The sequence below is a fragment of the Metarhizium brunneum genome, chromosome 6 (genome assembly GCF_013426205.1).
Source record: "Metarhizium brunneum chromosome 6, complete sequence".
Taxonomy (NCBI): domain Eukaryota; kingdom Fungi; phylum Ascomycota; class Sordariomycetes; order Hypocreales; family Clavicipitaceae; genus Metarhizium; species Metarhizium brunneum.
In genome coordinates, this window is record NC_089427.1 from 1195478 (window position 1) to 1218686 (window position 23209).

General features: G+C 53.6%; 7 protein-coding genes across 7 annotated transcripts; 4 read left to right on the forward strand and 3 right to left on the reverse strand.

The window, feature by feature from the left end:
* Positions 1 to 400: 400 nt before the first annotated feature.
* G6M90_00g097080 (uncharacterized protein) lies at positions 401 to 937 on the reverse strand (the record flags this gene model as incomplete). The annotated part of the gene is made up of 2 exons (XM_066131522.1): positions 401 to 730; positions 785 to 937. 2 exons carry the CDS (start codon positions 935 to 937, stop codon positions 401 to 403), a joined length of 483 nt encoding a protein of 160 aa, XP_065987714.1.
* A 5542-nt stretch (positions 938 to 6479) lies between these two features.
* vib-1_1 (Transcription factor vib-1) lies at positions 6480 to 8473 on the forward strand (the record flags this gene model as incomplete). The annotated part of the gene is made up of 3 exons (XM_014691145.2): positions 6480 to 7318; positions 7385 to 7747; positions 7834 to 8473. 3 exons carry the CDS (start codon positions 6480 to 6482, stop codon positions 8471 to 8473), a joined length of 1842 nt encoding a protein of 613 aa, XP_014546631.2.
* A 1331-nt stretch (positions 8474 to 9804) lies between these two features.
* Positions 9805 to 10703, forward strand: G6M90_00g097100 (uncharacterized protein; the record flags this gene model as incomplete). The annotated part of the gene is made up of 2 exons (XM_014691144.1): positions 9805 to 9830; positions 9887 to 10703. 2 exons carry the CDS (start codon positions 9805 to 9807, stop codon positions 10701 to 10703), a joined length of 843 nt encoding a protein of 280 aa, XP_014546630.1.
* Positions 10704 to 11358: 655 nt separating this feature from the next.
* Strip1 (Striatin-interacting protein 1) lies at positions 11359 to 14830 on the forward strand (the record flags this gene model as incomplete). Its single annotated transcript, XM_014691143.1, has 7 exons — positions 11359 to 12122; positions 12183 to 12319; positions 12390 to 12478; positions 12532 to 13389; positions 13452 to 13758; positions 13813 to 13942; positions 13999 to 14830. The coding sequence occupies 7 exons, from the start codon at positions 11359 to 11361 to the stop codon at positions 14828 to 14830; spliced, it is 3117 nt and encodes a 1038-aa protein (XP_014546629.1).
* Positions 14831 to 15291: 461 nt separating this feature from the next.
* On the reverse strand, positions 15292 to 16212 carry G6M90_00g097120 (uncharacterized protein; the record flags this gene model as incomplete). Its single annotated transcript, XM_014691142.1, has 2 exons — positions 15292 to 15691; positions 15746 to 16212. 2 exons carry the CDS (start codon positions 16210 to 16212, stop codon positions 15292 to 15294), a joined length of 867 nt encoding a protein of 288 aa, XP_014546628.1.
* A 1574-nt stretch (positions 16213 to 17786) lies between these two features.
* On the reverse strand, positions 17787 to 18134 carry G6M90_00g097130 (uncharacterized protein; the record flags this gene model as incomplete). Its single annotated transcript, XM_014691141.1, has 2 exons — positions 17787 to 18071; positions 18129 to 18134. 2 exons carry the CDS (start codon positions 18132 to 18134, stop codon positions 17787 to 17789), a joined length of 291 nt encoding a protein of 96 aa, XP_014546627.1.
* A 2202-nt stretch (positions 18135 to 20336) lies between these two features.
* Positions 20337 to 23131, forward strand: G6M90_00g097140 (uncharacterized protein; the record flags this gene model as incomplete). The annotated part of the gene is made up of 2 exons (XM_014691140.1): positions 20337 to 22215; positions 22296 to 23131. The coding sequence occupies 2 exons, from the start codon at positions 20337 to 20339 to the stop codon at positions 23129 to 23131; spliced, it is 2715 nt and encodes a 904-aa protein (XP_014546626.1).
* Between the last annotated feature and the right edge of the window lie 78 nt (positions 23132 to 23209).

Sequence of the window (23209 nt, forward strand, 5' to 3'; positions counted from 1 at the left end):
CCCAGATATTGTACTGCAGCTGCTGTTTGCCTTGCGCACTGGTTCGGTATCACGAAATTTAGGCGAGAGGCCACAGCATCGTAAAGTTGAGACAAAGGAAGAACCCTGCGCCACTGTGCTTCCACCAAGAGGTTACAGTGGATCTGAACGGCCAGCATTCCGGATGCTACTTCACAGTGTGGTCGATAAAGTTTACTGGAGGGGTCAGCAAGGATGCGGCGCATGTAGGGATGTATTGGAAGGATGTTGCGAAAGTTCATAATGGATAATAGTGGATGATGGTTATAGCTTGCTGAGCGTCCAACGGCACCTGGAGTTGACGCAGGTGCCGTGGCAAGATCGCCTTGATGTTGTGCTGGGGACTGTCCCTTGCTATGCATAGAAGGAACAGGCTAGTCTTCTAGTTTGACGGTGACATCAGGTGAGGATGTCGACCACCCTGGTCAGGTGCCATGTCCCAGCGGATGATGCTAGTGATGGTGAGGAGCGCACAGTCGTTGGACGCTTTGAGATGGCTAGATGTGCCCAGGTCAGTGGTCTCGGTAATAGTTACGTACTGTTGAACAAGCAGTGCCAAGGCGGTGGGCACAGATGCCAGGCCAGGCTTCAAAATTTTGCGTTTGCGAAGGGTTTGAGCAAGAAAGAGGCCGTCGTTGCTTGCCGATGATGCGGAAGGCCATGTTTCGACGTCGTCTTGGACATGGCCAGCCACAGGTTGCGTGCTTGGGTGCTTGGGTGCTCGGGGACGTCAAGACACGGGAACCTTGAATTCTCGCTCGCATACTCCGTAGCGCGGGTTCTTCAGGAGACGATGATTGAAGCCCGAGGTTGGGAGATAAGAGTCAACGGCAGCAGAGACCTCTCGCCTGCTGCCACGGACTCGAAATTTTAATGTTCCCACGACCTGTTTCTCACAGACACCAATTTCGGAGTGCATGATTGGCCCACCAGCTTTAGAACTTGGAACATCTTGGTCAGCGTACCTGCTGCAAGTCAAGTGCTCCTTCCCTGCTTTTGTTGGCTCGGAATGCTGTGATGCGCTTTTACACCCCCGCAACTCCCAGCTCGCCAGGCAAGGCCAGCCCACTGGCGCATGCGTGATGGCGTGGGGGGAACCTGCCTTACGGGGCGGCCCAGAATTGCTGGGCTTAATTGGACAGAGGCAGGTACTTAGTGCCTAGGTAGTGTAGTTTCTGCTCCTGTTCTTGGTGAATGGCCCGAAGGCAGCAGCGCCTCCAAGTAATGTGCAGCCTCGGCAGGGGCGCAACCTTCTGCCCACTCACGCAGCAAGAGTGAACCATGACACACTGCGGAGTACGGCATACGGAGTGGCAATCCAAGTGCCTACCGACTAGGTAGGTACTTCTTGGCGAAGTACTCCATACTACGCGGGAACTTTACCTCTGAATAAAAGCCGACGAGTACATTGCATAATGTACAGTACGTACGTCCGTAGGTTCTCAGTATATTTTATGACGAACGTGTCCAGACGTCGCAGTTTGCGATGCGCCTTGGGTGCTCCTGCCGTTTTCTTTTTCTTTTCTTTTTTTTTTACAGAGGAAGCAACGAGTACGCAGTATGGGGCATTCATGTTTCTCAGCGCCGTGTGTGCATGTGTCTGGCCCTTCTCGTCTCGCCCGTCTCCACCACCATTGTGCCGTAGATAATTAATATCACTTCAGTGATCCTCACAGCCTCACACCCCAACCCCAACCCCAACCCCACGCCCACATCTTCAATCTTCACCTGGCCACGGGCCAAGCATTTGAGAAAAGCCGAGAGTCACCAGCCCCTACCTATTTTCAGGACTCTGGACACAGGTCCCACTCACATCTCGAGGAAGGCCAAGCCACTTGTCGCTTTCTGCTCTAACCTCATTCCCAAATTAAGCTCCCGGCTGTATTACACGGAACGCACAAGATCTCACCATAGCCTATGCTTTGCGCAAGGCCGTGCAGAAACCGAACGGCCGGCTTCTGTCACCGTCTAGCCTTAAAGCCCCTTTCGAATCATGATGACTTCCACTCCTGGACATGAGGATCTCGCCTCGTGAACAGGCCAACAGTCGCGTGGGGCTTTGACATTGAGACACGGGGTCACGACGCACCAAGCAGATGATGGCAATGTGCACGAGATCGGTTGATCAACCTGTGACACAAGAGTGTTATGTATGCGGCGTAATGCCGCCCGGACTTCATCGTTGATATGGACCAGGATACGCTTAGGCGCGATGAATTCAAATGGAGAGATCGACTTGCTTTCGAACATCGACCTGCCTCTACGGTTCGCCCACTCAGAAACTGCGATGAGTGGTTGCGAGTGGGCGAGGCTTTTAATAATTTGGCTGCCTAGCGGCGCACTTGGGCTTTTTCTCCCTGGCTCTGATGCGCCGCCCTCTGGCGGACGATTCTGCGGGCCAGAGGCCTCTAGGTGATTTTACGGCCGAACAATATGTCCGATCTTTTAGAGCCTCTTATGCCTACATAAGGCGCGAGGGGGGTGGGCCGTGGCGCAAATTGTACATCCAGGGCCAAACTTTCCAACCCGGCCTCCATGTGGTCGTCACCAGAAGAACATGATTGCGAACGCCTACTTGAGGCATTTCAGGCAGGCCAATGGGAACTTTCAGAGGACGGAGTTGTGCATACAGTTAATATGATTTATATGGAGTACACATCTCATATATCATCAACGGGAAGTGTTGAAAGTGGGCTTCGTTTTGAGCCTGGACAAATCAAAGCCGGCGTCTCATTTCGAGTAGAAGGTGTGATGATTGGGAATGTCACCCCTTTTGATGGGCGTGGTTACGTATGTCTTCTTGCAGTCCTTCATCATGCAGCTGGCTACCCCGTAGTAAGTCTGGTGTCCCCTTTGTGTGTATGGGGTGTTTCCTGACATGTTCTCCGTGATATTAGAATGAGCCTCCTACTGTCTGGGAATGCTCCCGCTATGACCACTGACCCAAATTGGGATTGTCATGTTGGTCGTGCAACGACGTTGAGCATACATACTACTATCTCAAGCAACTGGACCCTGCATGCCGAGCGGCGTTCCATTGTGGCGGTACCGGCATTGGGGGAAAACAAAAAAAGATACCAACAGCCGACTAAGAGAAAAGAGATCTAACTTATACCGGAGAGAGTGGTATCACCAACTTTATGTGACAACAGACGAGTCCTTGCATTCGGAGCAGTTGGAGCGTTTAAGCTTCACCTCTCTCAAATTCTCAATATCCTTGCGGCATTGGATTCCCCGTGCCTGCGGGACCGGTTTGCACCCCTTGGCCTGGCCATGCTTGCGCGGTCCATGGAGTACGGATACCAGTCAGCGGTTTCTGCTGGCCCCTTGATCAGCTTGTTAGATGCTCGGTTCTAGTAGTAGTACTACTACTCACAACGCGCCCCTGTTTTTAGTTTTGGCTCGTCCATCCGGCTGCTCCTCTACACACACCTCTTTGGGCTACCCTCCGGGATTGTGGCACTAAAAACCTCCACGGTAGTGGTCCTTAGTATAGACAAGGCTTGCCATCCTTTGCTGGCGGCTTGGTCTTCATCGCTTGCCTTAATATCTAAATCCTGTTTTAAGGAGAAAATACCACCAAGTTTCTCTTTCATAACACCCTCAGCTTTTGCTCGCTTCTTTCCAGTTGCCTCCCTCTAGCAACCTCAAACCCTAGATGAGCTTCCCCTTCGGGCGATGCCTGCTCAACAGCCTCGACTCTGCACCGTTGTGTGCAACCATGCCGGCCTGTCGAAATGGGAAAAGTGGCTGTCTCTGAATAACTAAGACATGGCTGCGACCAATGAGCCAATCGTGGCCATGGCTGGTGGCCAGGGCAGGGGAGGAGAATAGCCTGACAGGCCGGCCGAAAAGGCAACAGCCAGCCGGAGAAGATGACAACACACTCCCTCTTGGCCTCCCGTGCCCACGATGGTTGGTGTCCCGCACCAGTCCTGCAACAGTGATAGCAGGCACATCGAGGCAAAGAACGGCTAGCATGGGGCATCACCGGAAGTAAGCCCGCCTCGTGCAGACCGTTTAACCAATAGCGACATGTCCTGGCACCCGCTTTATTTGCATCCTTGTGGGTGATGGAAAGATGGCTTCGATGGAGGCGCACCCGTCAGCCCAACCAATGCCGCCGCTAGTGGAAGGGTCTCCATTTATCCAACTCGGGTTTCTCCTTTGCTCTTAAGCTCGAGACTTTGTCGCCATCGCTCTGCGCTTGATATGGCATCTCCAGACGCATTGACAAAAGTCAGTCGGCCGTGCCTCCCACGGCCTCGGTCACTGTCCGCACCTGACCCATGCAGGACTGGTCCTGATCTTCTGAGGTCTCGTGGCTCTTGCTATGACGCGAGACGAATTGTTTTCGGCCGACACTCTGGGGCGAACTCCTGATACAACCAGCACATTTAGTCTAGACATGTTCTTTGGTGTTGAACACTAATTGGCAACATTGCTTGGGCATTGCGCATGACCGATTTGCCACCATTTTCGGGGGTTGGCTAGAGCGTGGCAATGGCGCGCATTCGTCCTTGAACATCGCCGCCAGCCGCTAGTCGGCAACTACTATCGGCCGAGTCCTCTGACAAGAAACGAACAGCCACATCAGAGATTGCCGGCTTGTCCAGCCCTTTTTCTAGTCGTCTACCCTGCATAGGCGGAAGATGGAAGCGAGGCTAGAGAATCCAGCTGCCGTATTGCGCGAAAACGTGGGTTCCGTTGGGTGTATTTCATAACTGGTCATGTTGTAGCCACTTGTGTCTCTGGCGGGGGAGGTTCAAATACCTCGCTCGCTTCACGGTTTGGCTGGCCATGATAACGGCAGCGTCCACGTCCACGTCCACGTCCACCGGAAGACTTGCCTTGCGGCGTCACCCATTTTTTTGTGGTTCTATACCGGTACGCGGTAGTCAACTTCTAGAAGAATTGCGGGCCTTGGAGTTGGCTTTCCTGGTGGTATCGGAGCATTCTGCCTCCAACTGTTTAACACACACTGCTGGTTCGTCAGGGACCGGAATGTGCGCTTGAGCCATGAGGCTTGTGAAGCTCGAGTTTGTTAAGAGACTAACCATCCTTCGACCCACCGACACCCCTGCCGTGTCTTGTCTCCGTCTTGCGTCGTGCGTCGTGCGTCGATTTCCTGTTGCACTCCTCAGGCCCATGCCGAGCAAAAGTAATCACTACCACGGAGGTCTGGTTGCTGTCTGTTCTGTGACAGACACCCGCTCGGCAGACTCGCCCACCCTCCCCACGGCTCGTCACCGGTACATGGCTTCTGACACTGTTGCCCCCTTGGCCTTGAACCGACCAGGAATATTTTCGTCTCCTCTTCGGCAAACGGTCGATAGGTTGACATGACGGGGCGTGTCAAGCATGTAATATTTGCCTCCCATGGGGCAGCGCGAAACGAAGGACCTTTCGTCTGTGTGGCCCCTCGATCTCGTACTGCACCCATGATGATGTCTTGGCCCCATGTCCCATCCCACGGTAGCTCTTCCCGTGCTGTCGGACTTGATCTCGCCCCCAACGTAACCGTCCATCTGCCATGGGCAGCATTTAGGGCTTCCAAGTCCCCTTATGCTTCTGGGGTAATTCATGGTTTCTGCATAACAAAGACAATTGGCGTGCCAAGAACTGGCAGAGGCACGGATTCACATTGCACATTGAAGAGTGTTTTGTCTTTACATTTCGCCTCCTGGGAAATCGTGTCGTTGTCGCCTCACACGGTCCACGAGGTTTGGGTTTCCTGCTAGGCCGGCCCCCTCTTGATATTACTACTCGCCTTCCAAGAACAGACGCCTACACAAAGGAGGACTTAGCTCTGCTCCTCGATGGACGAAAGATTGCAGAGACGGATCGATACTAGCCCAGTGGATGGATGGGCCAAGAGCCTGAGCCTGAGCAGCCTGAGCCTGTTTAGTCTCGTTTTGCTCCATGACCCTAATTGCAATTACACACACTACGCTGGGCTTGTTCCCGTTCCTGGCTGTTAACACCGGCCCTGGCACTCGCATCCCAAATGTACCCAGGTCAGTGCCGGGCCTTTTAGGACACACGCCCCTCCACAGAATCCACAGAGTCCACAGGCATCTGCCGTCCTGGGGGGGGATCCATCGGGATACAAGTAGTATACTACTCGCCCGCAACTTGATCTGCAATTCTACAACCACCATACTTACATCTTTCCTTTATCCAAACTGCCAGCCGGTGCTACTTGAACCTGCCTTACGACTCGGCCCGTGTAAAGCTAAAGGCCACACGCTGTCGCCGTTTCATCCGTCACGGTCCAAGTTCAAACCTAAAATCATCTCAAGGCGGTTATATCTGCTCCCGCCCTTGGGCTCTTATCATTACGCCTTCCTCATCACCGGCATAAAAACCCCGTCTTTCCCAGGGTCCTGTCCTAGTGGTAATTCATCACTTTTGGCACAACCTGTTCTACAAGGCATTTGTTGCAAAGACATGTGCTCATGATGACTACGGCAGCATACCCAGCAGCTACCATGACCGAGCTCCGAGGAGAACCTGCTCATTCAAGTCTATGGTCAAATTATGGCGCCTCTTCACACTTGCCTACCCGCCTTGGAAGCATGGACTCTTCTATCCATGGGCACTCGCAACCACATCTCTCGGCTCGACCCCGAGGCGAGTTGGACCAGCCCTACTCGTATAACCGATATTCCCAGGATGAGCCCGCCTCTTACGACCGTCAAAACTCTTATTCTAGTCTGAAACGGTCCTTCTCCCAAACCGAGCCACCAGCCTACCAGGAAATAGTTCATGATATGAGGGACGATGGCTCGCGACTCACCGTGAATCAGGACCACAAGTTGCTTTCCTTCCGACGCTCGCAAGACAAGTCCACCATTGTCGATCAACAGGGCCGTGTACAGCAACTTGAACTGTCTGCTCAGCTCCATGGCATGTTCTTTCTATCCGAGATGCCTGCGAGCAGCAGTGATGGCTCTGTATTGCAGCCTGAGCTGACTTGCTACCGTCGAAACCTGTTCCAGATCAGTGGTTCGCTGGTCATGCCACGAGGACAGCTCTCTGTGGTTACCGAGTCCAACGAAACGCTCTCCGTCAGTAACATGGAAGTAGCTGTGTCTGCCATCGAGTCTGTAGATGGCAATCCTGTACGACTCATCGTGATTCCCTGGAAGACTCCTCCACCCAACTCTCCCGAAATCAGCCAAGGCCCGGACCAGGAGCCGTCTCCGTTGCCTCTGATTCCATTCCAGGAGGATGGAAACGACAACGATGGAGACTTTGCCGTCTATCCCATCGGCTGGCGTCGACTTCAGTTCAGGATGTAAGTAACCGCTATGCATGACAGTCGTGGTGGACAAGTGGATTCGGTCTTCTAACACAACTCTAGCGCCACGGCCAACAATGGCCGTCGAAAGGAGCTACAACAACACTTTGTATTGCACCTCAAGGTCCATGGCACGCTCTCTGACAACTCCAAGGTTGTATTGTCAGAGTCCATCACCGCTCCGATTGTGGTCCGTGGCCGCAGCCCACGCAATTTCCAGGCCCGCAAGGAAATTCCTCTTCTTGGCTCGAGCGCCGGATCGCGAGGTCAGGCGCTGGTGGAGACAGGATTGGGTGTTGTCGCCAGCGCTATTAATCTCAAACAAGACGGGAAGCCTAGGAGTATGGATATGCAAGTCCCCAGATCGGCGTTTACGTTTAGCCCCCCGAAACCTCACAACCCAAGCATCAATCCCATGAGATCCAAGTTAGTAGCCAAAACCCCATAGTATGGACTTCTTTTTTTTTTGCGCTAGTCGGCGGGAATGAACTAACTTGTGTATCCCAATACAGCTCATACCCTTCTTGGAACTCCCAGGTCCCCTCATCAATGGCACCTGATTCGTATTCAAAGCTGCCACTCTCCGGATCCTCGGGATTTGCTACAGAGACACAAGAGTTACCGTTACAAACTTCGATTGGATCTTCGGTGCCGTTGCCACTGGCGACTGCAGATCAACCCCAGCCTGGTATACGATCTCAGTATAATTATACCACGACGTCGACCCCACAACTCCCTGGTAGCACGGTTACTTTGGGAGGAGACAGTGGTTTCAGCATGCCACGATACGTTGACAGCAATCCGAGGCCTTCCAAGAGCCCCCGGCACCAAGGCCACCAGTCTGTTCATAGCAATGGATCCATCCACAATACGGAAGGCCCAGACTATCGATACAATGCTTTCCGTGGTATTTCAAACGGCGTAGGTGATGTCTCGCCAGGTGGCAGCGCAGCCCCGTCAAGAGATTACTACCCTCCCGCTCATACATGGACAACTACGGCTGCAGAGTCTAGTTCGAGCCTCTCTTATGCCGGCAATGATGGCAGATCTTATTCAGGAGTGCCTCCACTGAAACACGAACCTGCGCCCTACAGCAACAGCGCTCGTGGCTCATTCGATACAATGAACAACTACTCGTGGACAGCTGCTTAGATTCTACGGATTCCCTGCAAGATAGTTCATGATATGTCTATGATATGTCTTGCAACAAAATCCTTCAAGATGCCCTGAACAGTGGTAGGCTGGGGTCTGGTGGAGTAGAATGCAATCCGCAGCAAGCCATCAATTTCATTTTGACTAAACATAATGTACTATATTCACTACTATTACTACTATTCACCATCTGCGTTGCTTGGCGCTGTGGACGCTAGATACCCGCAATTGGGGAGCCCTGGTTTGACCGTTTTTGATGCAAAACGGCCCAAGAGACCGCAGCCTGACCCTTTTGCATGGAGCAAGGCGGTTGGACCAGGGACGCCTCCGATCTACATATGTTATATGAATCAATCAAACCTGTTTGACGCTGTATGGAACAGTCATATCTGACAGGTTGACAAGTTTGTTGATTTGGTTCGGTTGGGTTTTGCCGGAGTTGCATGGGCGCGCGTCCTGAGCATGCAGGCGAGACCCACTACTTCGACGTATATAACTGCATTTTTTGAGTACATTGCATTAGCATGGCCGGGATAGGCTCTTTGGTGGCGTGAGGTATGGTCTGATAGGGGGATTGATTGGGGATTGATTAGGGACATGTTCTGGTTTAATGAGCCATGGGGACGGACGGATTCGACGACAGACGCCGAGGCCGCACCACCCGTGGGCTGGCGTCGAGTTTTATTACTAGTTTTTTGCCCGCTAATATTTGCCTTGACGGCGGCGCTATAGCGATCAGAGGCTTCTTGGTTTTTTTTTTTTCGCATCTTCATTTCTTTTTTGTTTACCTTGCCCCCCCTGCCCCGTTCGGCACTGCAATGGGGTTGTATTTTCTCTCGCATTTAGCTAGCTTTTTTTAGAATTATCCCAGACATGCACACATTAGATACCAGAAATTGTCAAGGTTCTTGTGTTATGCGGCTTGGGGCTCTGGATGTTGTGATGTTTGATTTTGAAGTGATTATGCTTGGCCACGATGAAGTCGAGCGATGGTCTGTTAGCGCGCGGCAGTTATCTCGCTACTAATAATAAGCAAGTGGAAGCAGACGGAGGGCGCTTGCTGGTCTCATCCCGACCGGACGCCTTCCGTTGGTCGTGTGCGATAAGATAAGCAAATGGCCCCAACTCACTTGGAGGCTTGAAGTGGGACCGAGGCAGGTTGGTGGAACACTGAAACTTCATCCACGAGCCCAAGACGACTTGCTCACGAGTCACGAGCCACAGCCCGCGTGCACAAATCGAGGGCCACTGGTTCGCTATCAAGGTGTTCAATCTTAATTTGCGTTGCAGAAATCGCACACTTGTCCTGGCTGGTTCCGAGCTTGACTACAATGTTTGAGCTGCCCGAGGCAAAGAGGTTCGCATTGCTCACGGGGACCTTCATCCTGGAGACTGTGACTGATATCCGTGCAGGGTGCGCCGGGAGGATTTGAACAATGATCGTGATTCATCATGGAGTGGCAGTGGAGACGAGGGCATCGATCTAGACTTGCAGGCGAGGCTGAATGCGCAGATCGCCAAGACACTGGGCATGGATGTTCATGAGCCGGCGCCTACAGCTTCAAGTTCCCACGCAAAGCCTCATCTAGCACTCCCAAATCCTACCGAGGCCACCAAAGAAGGGGACGGAAAGCAAAAGGTCCAAGAAAATTCCGACGAGGACCTGGGCGAGTTCGACTTCCGGCTCTTCAGCACGGCTGGCGCGCCGGCCAAAGTCGTCCTGGAAGATGACACCAGGCCTCTTGGAGAAGGCGCATTGGTACATCGACGACCTCCGTCATATTACTTGGTGCGAAATGTATCCGACAGCAAACGGCGAGAGTACTTGGCTGCAGCAGTGACTGGAGAAGAGGTCGTCGAGCGATCACACTGGCCGGCGTGGGGAATGGAGTTGCCATGGAAAGTGACAAAGGTGACTATCGTGAGAAGGGCAAAAGCCGAGGACAACGAAAAGATGGAGGGAGTGGTGACGGGGCAGGAGAACGCAAAGACGAGAAAACGGCCGGGGAAGAAGAGGCGGATTGCGGCGCGGATGAAGACGAAAGCCAAGAGGGAGAAGGCTGATATTGCGGTGAAGAAAGCGCTGGATAAGGAGGAATATTTAAAGGAGAAGAAGAAGAGGCTGAACCGGTTGAAAAAGATAAGGAAGAGGGCGAAGAAGAAGGCGGGCAAGGCAGACGGGGAAGAAGATGGCCAGGACGACGCCTCGAGTGGAAGCGGTGGCGAATAGGGCGGGCTAGAAGAAGATATTGGTGATGCAACGGCACTTGTTAACTGGTCATAAGCGATTCGCACAGATAATGCAATTGTTTCATGCCGTTGGAGCCTGTAGATAATCGTCGCGTATAGTGTTACGGTGAATCGAATACTGGGATAGTGCAGTCCGGCTCAGGACGCAAGATTGCTTTTAAACCTGCAAGGGGAGAGCCTAGAATGAGATCAATTAATTGATGGATGAATAAATTACTAGCAAAATATAGTAAATAAATAAACAAACCACTTGTGTCTCGCTCCGTCCTTGATGGATGTCTGTTTGAACGATGCATTTGGCTGCGCTTGTTAGGTTCGTGCCAGCCAATGGGGATGCTTCCTCCATGTCCGTACCTGCCACTGCCAGCCTGAACCCCCGCCAACCACACCAACCCAGAGCTAAAGCTTCGCTCAAAAACGTAGGCCCCTCAGATCGATAGCCACGCGAAAACAATCTTCAACCTTGATCAACAAAACCCACGAATTCGAGCGCCTGGTTGAGGTGGGACAAATGGACTGAAGCTCACACAGCGCACAACAAACCGGTGGACGGGACGCGCAATGCGCCAGGAACGACCGAGTTACGACATCACCGCCTAACCTCCCTGCTCTCGTCAGTGTCACCACCACAAGCCATGTGGCCGACTCCCAGATCCGTTCCCGAGGAGACCTCTGAGCCCCCGAGGCCGACAGACGATGTAGCAGACACGGGAGAAGTTGCTGAAGGCGGAATGAGGGCCGAACAACTGAATAAACCCCCTGTACCCGTGCCGCCGTCAAGACCAGGCCTGCAGCGAAATGCAATGCCTTCTGGTTTTGCAGCGGCAGCAGCAGCAGCAGGACCAGGCCAGGCCAAGCTGAAACAGCAGCCTCAGCAGCCTCAGGGCCCGGCACCTACGGACTCTCTCTCACTGCTCCAGCTCCGCCGCATTGTCGCCGAAGTGAATCGCGCCGAGCCTGTTGCCTACGACTTTGTCTACTCAGACATGGGACCGCATGCCGAGGAGATTGACGAATGGTTCGTGTACCAATTCTGGCAGTGGGTTCGCTTGAATGCTGCTCAGAAGGCATTCGAGTGGCACTGGAACAATGATTCTGACGGCCAGCATTCGTGGGACGATGCGGATCACGACACACGGGCCAAGTTTATACAGGCCGCCATTGCGGGAGTGCAGTCCAATGACGCGGCGTTGCGGTCTGCGTCAATAGGCAAGATTGTATATCTTGTTTTGGGCCGTTGGGGAGACACGGCTATGCCGAATGCACCGGTTGGAGGCAGCCGGTCGATTGCTAGTATACCCCAGCTGCAGGCCATCAAGGCCGGCGTGGAGTGTTTGGCATCGTTGGAAGGATTGCCGGTGATTTGGGAGGCGCTGAGAAACTGTTTCGAGTTGCATTGGTAAGGCGGCGACTCGCAGGGCCGTGTGAAGTGAACGGGCGATTTGCTGACTTGTTGCAGGTCTGGAGACATCCACCAACAGGCAAGCCCGCAGGAGGCACAGGACGAGTTGATGAATCTGATGACCATTATGTATATTGCTATTCAGGAAACGCTGAACGACCCCGACGATATGTCTTCGTCGTACAAGGCATTGTGTAAGTGGCTTGGTGTGGGCTGGTGTTGATTCATTCATGTAGGTAATGACTAACGCTGTTGGTGGTTTAGTGGAATTGAATCCGTCTTTGGTGGATTTTATGTTGACGGCTACTTCTAAACTGCGATGGGATGAGCAGAATTTCATGCCGCTTACACAGGTGATTGAGACGTGGCTGGGGGTTTGAGGGCTGCGTTGCTAACAGACGCGCAGATATTCCTCTTGTTCTGGAAAACCATCTTACTAGTATTTGGCGGCACGCGAGATCTAGCAAAGGTCAAGGAGGCCCTGAGTGAGATAAGAGAGGGCATGAATAAGGAAACAATCACAGCCTCGCCTCTGGACTACCATGTGTTCCGACAAGAGATCACATCCAAGTATCCAGCATATGTCCCTCCGCAGCCTCTAATACCCCTAGAAGACGAAACCACATCGATCCTACCACCCATTCCGAACCACCCAGCACGAAACAATGGCTCAAATGGAATTATTGCAACCCCCGCACAGCTGCAAGCCGGTGGTGCCTCCATTTTAAACCAGCCAGTTCACATCGCCACACCTGCACCATCCCCCCCGCCTTCACCCGGAGTCGGTGGAAAAGCAGGCAAGAAACAGAATTACCAAACAAATCAAAACTTCCCCTTCATGTACCCACCCCTAGATGCCACTAGTAACAGCGCTGGCGGAAAGGGCATGGCTGGCATTGACAACTCAATCGTGAGTCGGCGATGGGAAGGAAGCGATATTCCCGCTTCGATTCTTGAGGCTGGCGAACTCTTCTCCACCAGGGTGCGGATGACGCGCGCAACACGGCAAATGTGGGAAGAGCGAGAACGCTTCCTCAAATTTGAGCGCGGATGGACGGAGAATGACGAGGATGAGGATGAGATTGAGGATCTCGACCTCAATGAGTTGACGTTGGAGGAGAGAGAAGTGCTCAAGGAGATAAAGGCCGAGGAAAAGACAACAAGACATGTACACGTTCCGGAGCCCGAGGTGGATTACGGACCACACCCGGAGAACCTGTCAGAAAGAGATAAGCAACGATTAATAGCGGTGGAGAGATTCTACGTAAGTGCTCGAACAGAGAGAGAATGTGGATCATCATTTGCTGACCGCCCTTGTATCAACAGAAAGAATCGTTGCCTCATTTGCAGTCACTCGTTATTGTCCTATTACGGCCAATCCTGGTCAACGTCACCGCCATTGTAGCGCAGCAAGCTAGCCAGATGCCCAATGGTATGGCGGGTAGAGGTAATAACCCAGGAATGAATGGCGGCCCGGTTGGACCAAGGCCGCCAGAGATTCCGGGACAGATTGCCGCACAGGAAGAGCCCGAGCCCTCACTCGAGGAAGTCGACGCCGCCAGGACGAGAGAAATCACGTCCAAGGCCATGACTGGGATTCTTGTGCTACTTCTCAAATGGCTGAGGATATCTCGTAAGATGCCATGGTGTTACCTCTTGTTGAGCCCCCCCCACTGACCTTGTGCAGACGTTCTCAAGTTTGAGTATTTCACGCAACTACTTTTGGACTCCAATTACGTCCCACTGGTGTTGAAGCTTTTTGCCCATCAGGATGTTCAGCAGGTAGTGGACAGCAAAATGGATCGAGTAGAGAACAGGTAGGGGACTCTCACCAACAAAATGAACAGCAGTCCTCGTTCTAACGAGCCAATAGCTTCTTCCAGTTCTGTAATCTGCGCTCCAAGCTCAAGGACAAGGCCGACAGTGACTTGGAAATTGAGGACGAGGAAGAAAGAGAAGACGCCGAGGGCGAGAACAAAACAGGGCAGCAGATGCAACCCGACTCCGAAGATGACAGTGAAGACGACGCTGTGCCCCCACCCATCAAACGCAGACGATCCCCGGCTAGGGATCTTGATCCCGAAGAGGAAGACGAAGGTGAGGCCAGCGACGATCAGGCCTCAACGCGACCTGAAGTCGACGAACTCGGGTACCCCGTCAACCCTCTGCCGGAAGAACCCATCACGGATTTTTCTCGCCGCAACTTCTTCTCCCTCATCAACTACCTCCGCGTCCTCCAAAAGATTTGCAAAAACAAATCCCACCGCAACCTCCTCCTCGTACAGTACAAATCCTCCACCATCCTGCGCAAGTCCCTGCGGGTTCCGCAGCCCGAGCTGCGGCTATACACGCTCAAACTCTTCAAGAACCAGGTCCCCTACTGCGGACGCAAATGGCGCCAGTCAAACATGCGTGTCATAACGGCCGTGTATCTGCACTGTCGCCCCGAGTTGCGGGACGAGTGGCTCGCCGGGAGCGATGTGGACGCCGAGGTGGATTCGGCGCTGCCGCTGGAGCAGGCCCTCAGGAGCCTGACGCACTGGCTGAATGTGCGGCGGTATCCTGATAAGATTGCGGCGGATATACGGACGGCAATGCGGGAGGAGCAGGACTTTTTCACCAGGGAGTTGGAGAAGATTGACGTAGGGTGGGGGGATGAGGCAGAAGCCGGCGGCGAGCTGGATCATGTGGAGGGGTGGGCTTGAGTAGCCGATGCGTTAGCGAAGAAGTATGGGATTATATCTTTTGTTGGGACGCATGTATGCTAGGTTGGGGAGTTGGAGCACACAGCTTATCGGGTCTGCATGACCTGGAGTGATGGCGGTTGTGAGCACCGCCCATGGCCAAGCCTGTGTTGATACGAAACGAGACGTCGTTATGGTTCTGCCCCATGATGCAATTACCAAGCGAAAGACGCCCCTGAGCATTCAGCCGCGTGTTACCCACGATAGTACAGTACAGAACAGTGTATATTAGTAACAAGTGTCAGGTCATGGCTCGATTCATTACGTAGTACAGCACCAAAGCCAGCCTCATCAAAAACGACAAGGACGTAGCGAGAGGCAACCCCCGCTAAGTCGGGGTATCACAGCAATCCACCCACACGGCATTCCTCCCCCTCTCCCTCCCCCCTTCCGAAGCCCTATCCTTTCAGGAATCGCTCGCTTCAAGCACGCTCGTAAATGCCATCCTCATACTTGTAGTTCCTGGCCGGCGCGCCACTCGTCTGCGGCGCCGTGTGCCAGCCCCCCGTCGTGCCGTGCGTCTGGAGCCCGTAGCCGCCCTCCTGCTTGTAGTAATCAGCAGGGCCGTCGTGGTTCACGGCCGTGTTCTCGGTGCCGTAGCTCTGGCGCGTGTGGTCCAGCTGATCCGGGAGCGTGTGCTCCGGCAGGCGGCTCGCCTCGTCCAGCGGCGCGGCATCCTTGTCCCGGCGGAAGCGGCTGAAGAAGCCGCGCCTCGCGTAGCCCGAGGTGTAGTTGTTGCCGGGGGAGGGGCCGAAGCGCTTCTCCTTGCGGTGGTGGCGGACCAGGGCCACCTCCATGAGCATGGAGAAGATGAAGAAGATGCTGTGTGGCACTGTGAGCGTGGTTTCATATTCTGGGGTTTGATGCTTGTCTTACATTGCGATGATGGCAACGGCCATGCTGGCGGTTTGCAGGCGGCACGCGGTGTGGAAGCTGGGCAGGGCGGTGAAGCCGTCCGTGATGCCTGGGGCCGTGGCGTCGGACTGCCCCTGGCCAAAGGGCGTGTCGACGTAGCCGGAGCAGCTGCCGGCGCCGTGCTTGTTCACGACGGCCACGTAGACGAAGCAGCCGATGAAGCAGAAGTCGAGGACGATGGCGACGAAGGAGGTGAATGCGAAGCCGGCGACGCAGCAGAGCAGCAGGAGGCCGAGGAGCGTGTAGAGGGCCGCGGCGCCCGAGATGCCCGTCACGGCGCGGACCGACGTCTCGATGGGGAGGTTGTGGTTGTGCAGCGCCGCCAGGAAGTAGGCGTAGATTCCGAGGATCAGGGCCGCGCAGAGGAACTGGATGCCGCGGATGAACCACTGCAGGAACTTGAGGGCCAGGCCCGATTTTGCGCCCATGGTGACGAACCGAGGGGGGCTGCGGACGAGTCGATGGTGGTTGGCTGGTGGTTGTTTAGGTGATGGTGTTTTCGATATCCGGGGCGAGAGGAATTAACGATGCTGGAGTGGTTGGCGGGGATGCAGAAGTTGATGCCCTGGCGTAGGATGAGGATTGGAGGAAGCAAGTTTTTAAACGTGACAGCGTGTATGATGCAATGCTGAGACGAAAGGGCCACTTCCGTGCCGATCGAAATGGAAGTGCGTTTCAAGTGCCGGCGCAGAGGGGAAAAGCAGGGACCAGCGGTTCATGGGTCCGAAATTCAGGATTGTTTCTTGGATTTGTGGCCTTCTTCACGCTGCCTTGCATCATTTGCCTCCACGTGCTGCATTAAGCGAGCTGCCTCCCGGAAAATCAAGCGCTAGCAAGGACATTTTATGGCGTCTGGTCCCATTTGATGGCCGTGATTGTCGTCATGTACCTTGGACCTGGGAGCATGACGACAACAGCTGTGGCTGGTGGGGCGCTGATGTCGTCAAATGGAGGGGGAATCAGCAGTCTGTGGACATGTCATTGGTTTGTGGCGCCGTCTGCCATAGCCACAGCCACAGCCACAGCCATGTTGGGTGTTGGTCAGAATTAGCTCAGATGGGGGTTAGGTAGTGGTGGTAGTTGACAATGAGTTGGATAATGACGTGGCGGGAATTGTTGTAGTTGAGATTGGGTTCGAGAATTCTTTAAAGAGGTGCAAAGACAATTTTTGTCTTGGATATTAGCATCTATCCTGGTATGGCTATAAATATCTTGCAATTGTGCCAGCCAAGACTGAGACAACGGCATTGCCCGCGGTGGGACACGTGAAACAAGTTGATTTACACGGCCATTGTTGGTAAGACGGATGCGAACTTGAACTCGTCAACGCAAAGCAGACGATGAGTCGGTTCGACATCTTCAGCGTTCCATGAAACGATAGATAACAGTGCCTGATTCACTTGGAGCTGTGAATAACTATTGAGAAGCATTGGCATTATGCACAGCACGCAGGACTTCTCCGAGCCACACTGGGCCGTTTCCCTCCATTGGGTACGCCACCCGATTGTCAATTACGAGCATAGGCAACCGCACACGCGAACGTAATCCATATGCTGGTAGGTATCAATGACTGAACAAGCCAAATATTTGAGCCCACCGACGCACTATTGGCAAGAATAAAGGGGAAAAAAGAAAAAAAAAGTCAAAGAGTCCAAAAGGTAACAGTGCGGGTGAGATTGCCTGGCCGGTAATATCAAATCAGCATCAGCTTGCTGGTCGTGAGACATTCGCCAGACGGGAATCAAGACACGGAGAGGCAAGCTCGGTAGGACATAGGTCGATATAATCCAAAAATAACATGACTATCGACTCACAATGCATCCGAGTACAGCCTCGTCGCCAACGTTCCATTGTTCCCGGGTAGAAAGTCTTCATTATTGCCAATGATGCGGCAATTGCATCGTGGCCTGGCCACCTGAGAAAATCTAGATTCAGCAATTTCCAATGTTTGCGAAAAAAAAAAGCATCCATAACGGAAGCGGACCGGTGCGCAAAGATCCCTTCAACCCTTGTACCTCTCGAGTATACAGTAGAACGGGTCAACTTGCCGTTCAATGCCCTTGACCTGCGCCATGCAGGTGAGAGTAAACATGTGTCCGCGGAGAGGAGAAGGTAGGGGCGTGATTCTTCCGTTTCCATGCACCATGCAATCTCGGCAGGCTATGCCTGTGCCATTTCCAAGTTCCCCAGCAGACTCTGTGCAGACATCGGCGCTGATGAAGTCCAGAACGGGCAGAGTAGCATCCAGGCACCCATTCCAGAAGCTGATGTCGACAATGGGCAGGGCCTAAATGGGGTTCGTTAACACGGGGAGCCGCTTTTGGCCCCCAAGCTGAGGGCCTACATGCATATTGTTGTATGTACATCTCACCTGGCTCCGCGATGCCAAATGGGCTGTCAACGATTGGTCTAGTCGTCGGCCAATCTTGCACCGCCAGCTGAGACGCCACACCGGTTGTTGCGTACGATAATTAAGAACGCCGTGGCGACGTTTATCTGCTGGAGCCGAGAGCTGGTCAGGAATCAGGATTCTCGGCCACAAGATGTCAGGTTCAGGCCTGCCAGGGGCGAGAAGCGGGGTGAAAAGCAACGAGTGAATAATAATCGGGCAGGAGCCACCCGCCAGTTCAGGGGTGGCGGCGTTGATGTGAGATGGACATGTGGGCGCACAGAAAGACAGAAGCCGCCAGGCCGTCAACGACCGAACTCCGCACCGGGTAGTAGTACTACCAGACAGTCCACCAACCTTGGTCGACGCCACAACACCAGCCAAGCACCGTCGTTTATCGTCATATGATGTTACGCGACTCACTCCTGTCGGTAGCAACGTCAGCTCGTCTCCGAGGACGAGAAATCCCAACCGTAGGAGTGTCCCTCGGCCGCTGAATGGCAACATGTATGTTCTACCTTGCCTGTGCTCTCCCACCTTCCTCTAGGCACGTGACAACTTGTAATCTTGCCTAGGTAGGCTTTCATGATCATCGGAATAGTAAACACGGACTCTAATACGGAGTAAGGAATTCGGAGCAGTGCGCTAGAAGACCGGATCAAAAGCCGGAACCTCGCAGGCACACAGGCTCAGCGCCCACGTTGCATCGAACCACGCCAAAATCGTGGCAAGTGGGTGGATCGGGTTGGTGGAATTGGACGAGCAAGGGAAGACGAACAAGGGCCGTCGTGCGCACCATCAGATTTGTTCTTTGTTCAACGTCTCGCACGTTTTGCTCTCTGCGGAGAATATTGTGTTGTACCATGTCAGTACCGTGACCTGGCTCTGCATTCTCATGGGTAGCACAATCCGTACACCATTGGCTAACAACTCTGATCCAGCAGACGCCTTTTATCCCATGGTGCACACCTGCAACTGCATCTAGGAAGCGGTGATAATATGGACAAAGCAACAGAACCCCATGCCAAGTCCGTACGCAGCCCACCTGCGTTAACATGGTGTTGCTGATTTCCATGCAGCTTGCAGGACACAGCAGCGCCAAGCCAGTCAACTGCAAGCGAAGGCACGCAGCATCAACGTCTATATTATGTGGATGCAATATCTTGGGAGGCACAGACTGGCAGTATCATCAGGCGTGGTTCGGCGTGATCCAGCACGGCCGTATGTAGTGCGTGGGCCTAGACAAATCATAAACGGTCTGTATCCAATGTATTGGCATCCACGACGACTCGATGGCATCCATCCGCTTCCTGGAAAACGGTGAGGAACAACCTCTGATAATTTCTTACCCCTACAGGGCGAGCCTACTGAGGTTGTACAGTCATCGGTTAGCTACCCAGGTGCTCTCTTGTCTGTCTAGCTGGGCTGACCACGTCGTGGAACTGCAGCCCGAGACGAATACATGACCATGGAAGCAGCAGGGATATTCGGGACTGCGGCTGAGCGGCGGCGAATGGTAAATTGGATAATCCGGCACAGGACGCCACGACCCCTGGGCGACTAATGCAAACGCCGCCAAAAATACGAGGCCCATTCCAACCAGACTAGGCTGCGTTTGAGAAATGGCACATCGCCAATTGGTACAACCTGCCTCCACTCTTGGGACGCTTGTTTATTCCGCGAGGCATGCAGGGCGCCTTGTCGTTTCTTGTGAGAGCTTGCAGTTCTCAGGCTTGGGTGAGCGCCTGGACCGCGCCGCCATGGCCCGTGGCTCCATGACCGATTTCCAATATGCATTGCATAGAGACATCGGGCAATGCCCGGCCGCTTTTTCGTACTCCTTGAGTCCTCCATGCTTTAATGCGTGTTCAGCTTTTCTTTTTGTGCTGTGTTTTTGGAAGTTCATAAATCTCCTGCGTCCTCGCCTTCCGGTCATGTTTTGAAGACCGCTGTCCTTCGTTTGTAGACGCTCAGCGACATTGTTGGGGTTGGTCATCACCTTTGCTTTTGCCCTTTTGCTTTCGCCGTGGCCACCAGTTTCTGTGATCCTACGGAGTAGAGGCCGCGGAATCGCGAGCTTTGGCCAACGGGAAACAGTCCTCTCTTATCGGATTGCGGAATTGATACTTCAAAGTCCTCGATAATCTCCAAGAACGCATCAAAATGAAGACCTCCCTTGTGTTGCTAGGCCTTCTCAGCCTGGCTGGCCCAGCCTTGGCTGATCCGACCTGGCCCTCCAGCATCGACGAATTGGAGGAGATCATGTATCAAATCAACTCTTTCCGGGCTCGCAAATTTGCTGATACTGTCAACCCATGCACCAACGAAGCCTCGGGTCCCGGTCGCCGCAATGCTGCAGAGTGGCTACGATCCGCCTTCCACGACATGTCAACGGCCAACACCTTCTTCAAGACTGGTGGTCTTGATGGTTCCCTGCAGTATGAGTTGGACAATGGTGAGAATACAGGTCCAGGCCACAGAACGACCATGAATTTCATGGGACCTTATGTCACTCGCCGTTCTAGTCTCTCCGACTTGATTGCCATGGGGGTCTATATGTCTGTTCGTTCATGCGGCGGCCCAATCATTCCCATTCGCGCTGGACGTATAGATGCTGCCGCTGCCGGTGCCTTGGGTGTTCCCCAGCCTCAGAACTCGGCAACCATGTTCCAACAGCAGTTTGAACGCATGGGTTTCAGCACTGAGGAAATGATTCAGGCTACGGCCTGCGGCCACACTCTTGGTGGCGTTCATCAAGACGAATTTCCTGATCTCATGCCAGCTACTGGTGTAGTCAGTGGCAATGTAGCACTCGATTCTACTGATGCCGTCTTTGACAACAAGGTTGTTACTGAATACCTCTCTGGAAACACCTCCAACATGCTCGTCGTCGGCCCCTCGGTCAAGATTAACAAGAACTCGGACTTCAAGGTTTTCAATGTGGACGGAAACAAGACCATGGAGACTTTGACTGACGCCAACAATTTCAAGGCCGTCTGCCAAAAGGTCCTTCAAAAGATGATCGAGGTGGTTCCTCCAACCGTCACCCTTACCGACCCAATTGTCCCCTACACCGTCAAGCCTGTCAACCTGCAGCTTAGTCTGACTAACGGCGGCACTGGTCTTCAATTTACCGGGTTCATTCGTGTCAAGGTCACTGATCTCCCAAAGGACAGCATCAAGAACGTGGTCATCACTTACAAGGACCGCAAGGGCAATGCAAACTGCGGTGCGAGCTCTTGCACCATCACGGCCACTGTTCAGGGAGTTGCGCAAGGCTTCGACGACAACTTTAACTTTTACCCCATCGAGGCCGTCATTCCTGCTGCGTCGGGTATCTCGTCCTTCACAGTCACCGTGAACAATGCCGACGGAACGAGCAAAGCCTACGACAACAACGGCAACGGCTATCCTCTTCAGGATGATATCTTGTTCCAGGCCCCTCAGAGCTGTGTCACTGGCAGCTCTGGCGCCCTTACCGTTGTCGCTGCTGTTCGCAATGATGTTGCCAGCAATGGTGCCCAGGCTAGCATTACCTACAAAACGCCGCAGACCAACAGTCCCGTCGCCCTCTTGAACAATGCCACTGTCCCTCTTCAGAAAGGCGCCTGTCTTGGCAAGTATACCCTTTTCTCGGGCCAGTACACCATTCCCGGTGGCATGCCTTACCAGTCTCGGGTTGATGTTATTTCTGGAAGCAAAGCCGACACCTTTAAGGCTATCACCGATATTGGCGGAACTTGCACCGCCTTTCCCAACCCTGGAGCCTGTGATGCTGTTGACCCTCCAGTTAACTCGACCACCACGACGACAACTCCCGGTTCTACGGCCACGACCACAACCACAACTTCTATAGTGGCGCCCGTCACTCCTACCCACCGTGCCACTGTTGCCGGCTATACTCACGTCTCCTGCTGGAGCGAGGGTGTCGGCGTCCGAGCGCTGGCTGGCACCTCTTTCGCCAACGACACCATGACCCTTGAGAAGTGCGCCGACTACTGCAAAGCTTATGTATACTGGGGTACCGAGTATGGTCGCGAATGTAAGCCTCCAACCTAGAAAGCTCATCTCGTTTTGGCCTTGACAATTTATTGGAATGCAAGCATCTAACTGAGGAATTAGGCTACTGCGGAAACGCTCTTGACAAGACTAGCGCGGCTGCTGCCCTAACTGAATGCAACATGGCCTGCGGCGGTGACCCCAGCGCGTACTGCGGCGCCGGCAACCGTCTCGAGCTGTACTCGACGACGAGCGCACCCGTCACGCCGACTCCTACTGCCACTCTCAGTCACAAGCCCACTGTGGCCCCGTACACTATGGTCGGCTGTTGGAGCGAGGGCAACGGTGTCAGGGCTCTTGGACAAGCGGCCACTACCAGTGACAAGATGACCAATGAAGCTTGTGCTACCTTCTGCAAGTCTTTCAAGTATTTCGGCACCGAATACGGCAGTGAATGTTACTGCGGCAGCTTCCTCGCCGATAGCAGCAAGACGGCGCCTATTGGGGAATGCAACATGCCTTGCTCTGGTGATCAGTACGAGTACTGTGGTGCCAGCAGCCGCTTGGAGCTCTACCAGAACCCCAACATCACCACTGGTAACCCTGAGCAGCCTGCAGCTGTTGGCGACTATGTCTTCGCCGGATGCCAAACTGAGGGCAACAACACGAGAGCTCTGGCCGGCCCGACGCTGCCGCAGAATAACATGACCAATGAAGTGTGTGCCACGTTTTGCAATAGCAATGGCAATAACTTCACGTACTTTGGTACCGAGTATGGCCGAGAGTGCTACTGCGGTAACGCTCTTGACATTTCCTCGGCTGTTGCCCCCGCTGGCGATTGCAAAATGCTCTGCGGTGGTAGTGACACGGAGTACTGCGGTGCTAGCAACAGGCTGTCTGTTTATAAGAAGAAGCAGATTCCCGCCACGACACAGAAGCGGAGACGCAACTACTTGTAATGTGCATGTGGTTAGGAGATGGCGTCGTATGTAAAACCAGGCATATTTATGATGGCGTGAATTTGAGCTACATTTAAA